At 55.8% G+C, this 6,659-nt stretch overlaps 1 protein-coding gene across 1 annotated transcript in view; it reads right to left on the reverse strand.

The window, feature by feature from the left end:
- The window catches only part of LOC116654354 (sodium/hydrogen exchanger 1-like), a 6,622-nt gene extending 4,629 nt beyond the window's left edge, over positions 1–1,993 (reverse strand). Inside the window, exon 1 of the mRNA XM_032449049.1 lies at positions 1,509–1,993. Within this exon, the coding sequence (XP_032304940.1) occupies positions 1,509–1,857 (349 nt within the window). The 5' untranslated portion in view covers positions 1,858–1,993. The remainder of the gene's footprint in view (positions 1–1,508) is intronic.
- Between the last annotated feature and the right edge of the window lie 4,666 nt (positions 1,994–6,659).

Genomic DNA, 6,659 nt, shown 5'->3' on the forward strand with positions numbered 1-6,659 from the left:
CTCCTCCATCAATGCAGCTCCTCCAGCAATGCAGCTCCTCCAGCAATGCAGCTCCTCCAGCAATGCAGCCCCTCCAGCAATGCAGCTCCTCCATCACAGCCTTGCATAACGCTTTCAGTGCAACAGGACCCAGGCTCAGCTCACAACCAGGAATAACTTCCCATAGGCACAAAGGGAAGAAGCAGCTCCACTGCTGGGCTCCACGCTGCGGCGTTGCTCACAGCCGTTGCTTTTGGCTCCTCCTTTCTCCTTCAGCTTCCGCACAGACACTCCGGATTTCATCACTCATTCTGCTCCGAGCAGGATGAAGCCAAGGCAGCGCCACAGCCCCCAGCACCCAGCAGAGGCCGCGTGGTTTGGGGATCTGGTGTTTCCTGGTGTGTGGTTCCTCTTTAGGCACCCTAAAGCCATGTAGGTTGGAGCTGCACCTCCTGCTCGGCTGCTTTGCTCTGTTCCCTCCCAGAAATGCAGTGAGCTGCTGGGGCTGGAATGTTTTCCCTTGTAAATCAAGCACGAAGGAAGGGGAAGGAAAATGGGGTTTAACCAGGCAGTGCACATGAATGGGGTGGGGTACGGCGGGGCACGGTGTGCATGGGGGTCACCTGGACCCCTCTGCGCTGAGCAGAGCAGGGGTTGGAGCACTCAGTGCACAAAGCACCGTTCCCATTAAGTCACAGCTCTCCATGAGGAACAACTGCCGTTAAACCCGATGGGAATTGAGGTGCAAAACCCACGGGAATGCAGAGCTGCTCCCATCCCTGCCCCCCTTCCAACCTGGAAAAGGGAACAGCGCAGAGAAGCCCTCGGAGCTGGGCACTGCTCACAGCCGGGGCTGCTGCACTGCATCCCTTAATGGGGTGATTCCCCCACTATCAAAGCTGGGGAAGCACTCGAGTAACCGCGGCCACTTTGTGTCCCATCATCCTGAGCCACATTGAGCTGCCCAGCGGGTTGTGCTGCAGGCAGGGATAGGAGGGAAGGGAGCACGGAGCTGTTAGAAAGGATTTCTCCAAGGTTACAAAAGGCACAAGGTGGGTTTGGAAAGGAAACAAAGCACCGAACAAAAGCTTCCTCCCCACCGGTGGAGAAAGCAAAACTAAAACGTCAGGGTGCAAGGGAGGATCCGCTGTGGGGTGGCATTAGAACCATCTGTAGGGTTGGGGGGCACTGTGCTGCTGCCAGGCCTGCGGCAAACACAAGGTCGTGGGGAGAGAGGAGGATGCCCACTGCTGCTGTGGGATGGGGGGGTTCGTGTGGGCACTGGGATGCACCGGGGGGGCTGCCCTGAGAGGACAGGGGGGCTGCAATGGGGTGTGCAGGGTTTGTGAGCCCAGGGGGTTGCATGGGGGGGTTGCAATTGGGTGCTCATAGGGCTGCAGTCAATCAGGGGGTCTCAGGGCTCACAGTGGGGATCTCAGCGGGATGCTCACAGCACCCACCCCCTGCACCCAAAGGGTCCCTCCCTCCCGGGGGTCTCCAGCCCCGCGGTGCTCCCTCCCCCCCCCCACCCCCCAGCCCCCAGCCCCTACCCATCTTCATCAGGCAGGCCAGTAGGATCCAGAGCGCGATCTCGAAGGGGATGCGGACGTGCGAGTAGTCGATGCTGAGCACGGGGAAAGCCTTGCGGGTCTTGGGGTGCCCCTCTGCCGAATGGTTGTGGTGCTGCCTGTTCAGCGGGTGAACCTCCTGCGCCGTGGCCGGGGGGGCGGCGGTGATACCCCCGGCTTTAACCCACGGCTGCTCCTCGGTGGGTTCGGGACCGTGCGAGGCGTTGGCCTGCAAACCCTGCCCGGGTAACAGCGGGCCCAGCAGCAGCAGCAGAGCCCAGGGAAGGGCTCGCAGGGCCGCGGCCCCCATGGCCGAGGGAGCCGGGGCCGCCCCGCAGAGACGCTGCGAGGAGATGGGACGGCAGCGGAACGACGGTACATCCCGGGGCGGCCGGGGGGGGACGCGGGGAGGAGGCGGAGGCGGAACGTGGAGAGCTGGGAGGGGACGGGGCGGGGTGAGACGGGGGGCACCGGGAATGGGAGGGAGGGGGGTTAAAGGGGGGATTAAAGGGGATGTAAACGGGGGTGCTGAAAGGCAGGGACAGACTGCAAAGGGTGACGGTGGGAACGGTGAAAAGCAGGGTGTAACTTTAAGGAGGGGGGTTAAAGGGGGGCAAGGGATAAAGAGGGGTGCTGAAAAGGGGCGTAAGGCTGCAGGGTGCAATGGGGATGGGAGCGGGGTGCAAAGCGGGGTGCAGGTGTTAAGGGTTGCTTAGGGTGGGAAGGGGAGGTGTGTGGTGCAAAGGGGGTATAACTTTAAGGGGGGGCAGAGGGGGGTTGGGACTAAAGGGGGGTGCTGAGAAGCAGGGAGTGACTGCAAAGGGTGCAGCAGGAATGGGAGGTGCAAAGTGGGGTGCAGCTGCAAAGTGGGGTGTTACTTTAAGGAGGGGGTAAGTGATGCAAGGACAAAGGGGGGTTGGTGAAAGGGGGGGTGCTGAAAAACAGGGTGTAACTGCAGTGGGTGCAAGGGAATGGGGGGATGAGGGGCATGGTGCAAAGCAGGGTGCAAATGCAAAGCGAGGTGCAGCGCAAAGAGCAGTGCAAGCTTTGAAGAGGAGGGGTGCAAACACAAGGTGGGATGTGCTGAAGAGCGAGGTGCAACTGCTAATGGGGGCCTGGGGTTGTACTGCAGGGTTGCACAGGGGTGAGGTGCAATGCAAAGCTGGGTGCAACTGCAGAGGGGTGCAGAGGTGCAATGCAAAGCTGGTTGTGGGGACTGTGGTTGAGCCAGAGCAAAAAGTTATGGTGAACCAGTGCAAGGAGAAGGAAGTGCAGACGTCTCGCCAGGAGCTTGCACGAATGTTATAGCAAAGGAAATAAGCAGCAAGGATGTTCTCTAGGTTGAGCTGTGCGTGATTAGTGATAAGCCCTGGGTGGAGATCTGACATGATAATGAGCAACCACCTGAGGTTAATGAGCTGGCGCTGAGCTTGCGCACGCGTGTTACGGAGCAAGTTAAGTAACAAGAAGAGAAGCAATGGGTGACGCCATGCGTGCTTAGGCTGGCACCCAGCTCTGGGTGTGCTTGCTTTGAGAGCTGTTGCCTGGCACCCAACTCTGCAAAGACCTGAAATAAAAGTTCAGCGGTGCAATTCAGCTCCGTGTGCTCGTTGGTTTTAGGGTGCTGTGCAACAAGGGGAGTGCTAAAGCAAGGGGAGGTGGGGTGCAAGGTGAGGTGCTGGGGTGCAGAGCAAAGGGATGGATGTGCAAGGTGTGCTGAGGCTGCATATGGACCAAGGGGCCATAATGCAAGGTGTGAAAGGAAGGGAGAGGAGGGGATCTGGGTGCAGGTCCATGGGGTGCTGCTGGAAGGGTGACAGCTACAGCATGACACTGTGTTATGCGGCTGCTTCACTGCAGAGAGAGAATACCTTGCTGTGGGAACTGCAGAGCACTGGGAGAGCGCAGCAGCTGCTCACAGAGGGGAACAGTGGGGTATGCAGAGCTGCTTCCAGCAAGGACACAACTGGTGGGCATTGGCTGCTATTCTGGGCCTGCACGCTGCTGTAACCCCATCTGCGCTTGGTGCCCTTCGTCCCGGTCAGCAGCACAGTGTGAGTCACCATGAAATCTGAGCAGGCTCTACTCAAAGCCCCAGGAATCGCAGGGGGTGTTTGCTCAGCTCTGCCACCCTGAGTTCTTGGCTGTGCTGAGCTCTTCCTGAGCGTCACTGCTGGGACTGGAGCTGGCGGGAGCTTTGAGCTGATTTAACAGCAAAACAGGCAACGAGCCTTTTGTTAGAGATGCACCCCCTGACCCTCAGGAAACACGTGGAGTGTTGGCACAGCAGCAGAAACACAAGAGCTTTGGGAGGTTCCATTTGCTGCTTTCCATCAGTGCGTCCCATTGATGGCAGGGCTGCAGGAAACACGACGTTTGTCCTTTGGCAGAGCTGGGCAGGAAGATGGAGCACGGAAATGGTGCTGGTGGAAATAATCAGCGCGAGCCACCCATTAATGTGAATCACCAGCGAGGTGTGTCAGTTGCTTTCTTGCAGGTCTCCGTAGGCAAATTAATCTGGTTTACTAATTAAGTGAGAAATCCGGAACGTTCCTCGTTTTGAGAGAGCTTCATTATATCTGGGGGAGAGGCCTGGCTGAGATGGCAGCAGTTCATCTGAGTCTCAACTGGAGCAGGACTGCACCAGGAGCTCACACACAACCACACGCTTGTTCAGGAGCAAACACTGGCCCTGCTTTTCTTCCATCAGCAGCTGAGAGAAGCTAAAACTGGTCCAGCGTTGCCTTGAAATAACGGGGTCTGATTCTTCCACCTCCTCACGCCTGGACTGAGCAGCACTCGTGGTGGGTTGGCACGCGCTGCCCGGCACACAGCTCTTATATGATGCAGCATTAAATGGACTGCTTGCTACTTTGCTGCTTGGCTGCGTCGTGCTGACAGAGGCCTTTCAGCTTAACTGAACCCTGGGAGTGATAGAAACTGGTACAAATTCACAACAAAGAGGAAAGATATCCCTCCTTCTCCCCCATCAAGACTTGGAGACATCCGGTTCAATCTGTAAATCAGAGTAAATCAGCCAACACTGCAGTGCTGTGGTGTTGGCTAATATCCATGTATCTGAATATCCACCAGCGCTGGTGGGCTTTGTTTCAGCCCTGAAACAAAGGGTTACCTGCAGTTCTATGGCCCAGCTGAGATGCTCTATGTGAGTCGTGGAACTTGCACAAACAGCATAACAAGGCTTTAGCTGCTCAGCCTGCAAAGGAAGAGCAATACAGCTTTAAAGATGTCCAAGCAAGCAAATGATATAAGTTCTAATGCACCAGATCTTGTTGTACCTCAGAGAGCAAAATCACACCCTGTGGATATAAGATATGCCTCCATATCCAACGTCATCAGTGTCTTCCCTGGAAAGACAAGCACGTCCCTTCCATTGCATTCCCCTCTTTCCTATAAGCAGCCTTGCAATGGTACCTGCTGGCTCTGACCCCACCTCCTCCAGGCTATGGAAGCCCACACAGCACATCACAGCCCAATGCAGGACCCTGTACATGCCTGGTGTTGCGTTGACACAAAAGCCGTGCAGAATTCAGTTCTCTTATTGATAGAGTCTGCAGCAAAGCTCTGCTCTTCCATCGTCCCTTTGATCTGAATATTTTCCAGCAGACATTATTCATCAAAAGGCAAACCTCATTTATGCTGTGCGGGGAGGTAAACCCAGACAGGCACACGAGAAGAAGGAAAGCGTTTGCTGGAGGTCTTCACAAAGAAGCCAGGACTGCAGACCTTGCAGGCTGAAGAACACATGGGCTACAAAGGACTTTTCATACACTTGTAGTCTATTTCGTTATTAAAACCAGCCTTTTCTTTCTCATCCGTGTGTTTATTTGATGATGACCAACTCAGCAGCACCAGCTCCGTGTTTACACTTTGTTCCCTCGCCCCCACTTCCAACTCACACATGGCTGAGCAAAATGGATGCACAGCTGGCTTTCCCTGATCTACCAGCACAGGAAAGTGGGAAATAAAGCACGCATGCCATTGCATTGCATTTCAGCTGCTCCATTCGAACAAATCCTGCTCCAGCTCCAGCTCTGCAGCACATCGTGCAGCTTCTCTCACAGAGCAAGGCTGGTGCATGTGAACTCCTTCAGTACAGCACGTGGTGTAAACTTAACTTTCTCATTACTTTGCTAAAGTTTCATATATGCATATATATGTGTGTGTGTGTGTGTGTGTACACCCTGCATTTCTTTTTTGGATGATCTGAGGGAGCTCTGTGTTTATTGCCAGCATTAATATTGCCAGCATTGCATTAAGTAGTGCCTTCTATCACACTTCACTTGCTTTCCCTTACGTGTTGCAGGCAGTTTTACCCCTTGCTCTCTTCAGCCCGCAGGCCCAGCAGCCCTGTACCATGGTGATGCTCTCTGAGGTGTTTATAGTCTCTGTGAGGACAACGCCTTGTTTCCATTCCCCGCAGTGCATCCAGCTCCCTGTGTGACCGCAGGCAGCTGGTTCAGGAGCAGCAGTTCCCCTCAGCTCCCATCCATGTCGTTTATCTCAGTCTCCAGCTCTGCAGCCTCCTCTGCCCCACTTTCCTCTCGGTTTCCATGTCAAGGGCACCCACAGCCCGCATTGCTCTGCATGGAGCTCCGTGTCCCCGGCAGGATGGATGGCATCTGAGAGAGGAAGATAAAGCCCGATTGCTGTTTGTTTCATTAATAGAGCCCGGCCAGACGCAAAGGCAGCAATTAATGATGTGCTGTGAGAACTGACCGCAGCTTAATAAGAAATTAATGGTTTATGAGGTGGAGGCCGATGGTTGCGGCCTGGCCTGGCCGTGTGGGGAATCCCTCCATCCCCACACCGTGTCTGCTGTGTAAAAAGGGCCTTTCTGTGCTATTAACACAACAGCGGGAGCAGCGGGGCTCTTCTCACCGAGGCAACACCGCCACCGCCCGGCTCCTTCGTGTTTTTCCCTCACTAATAACGTTGTTACTGTGGGAGCTGCTGTTTGAGCCGCTCCGAGCGCTGCCGCCGACTGCCAGGCCCACAGCGCTCCGCCGCCACTACAACTCCCGACACCCCGCCCCTCCCTTCTCCGATTGGTCGATCCCTGCCCTAAGCGCTCTCCCCTTTCCCGGTTGG

This window comes from Coturnix japonica, chromosome 23 (assembly GCF_001577835.2).
Source record: "Coturnix japonica isolate 7356 chromosome 23, Coturnix japonica 2.1, whole genome shotgun sequence".
Taxonomy (NCBI): domain Eukaryota; kingdom Metazoa; phylum Chordata; class Aves; order Galliformes; family Phasianidae; genus Coturnix; species Coturnix japonica.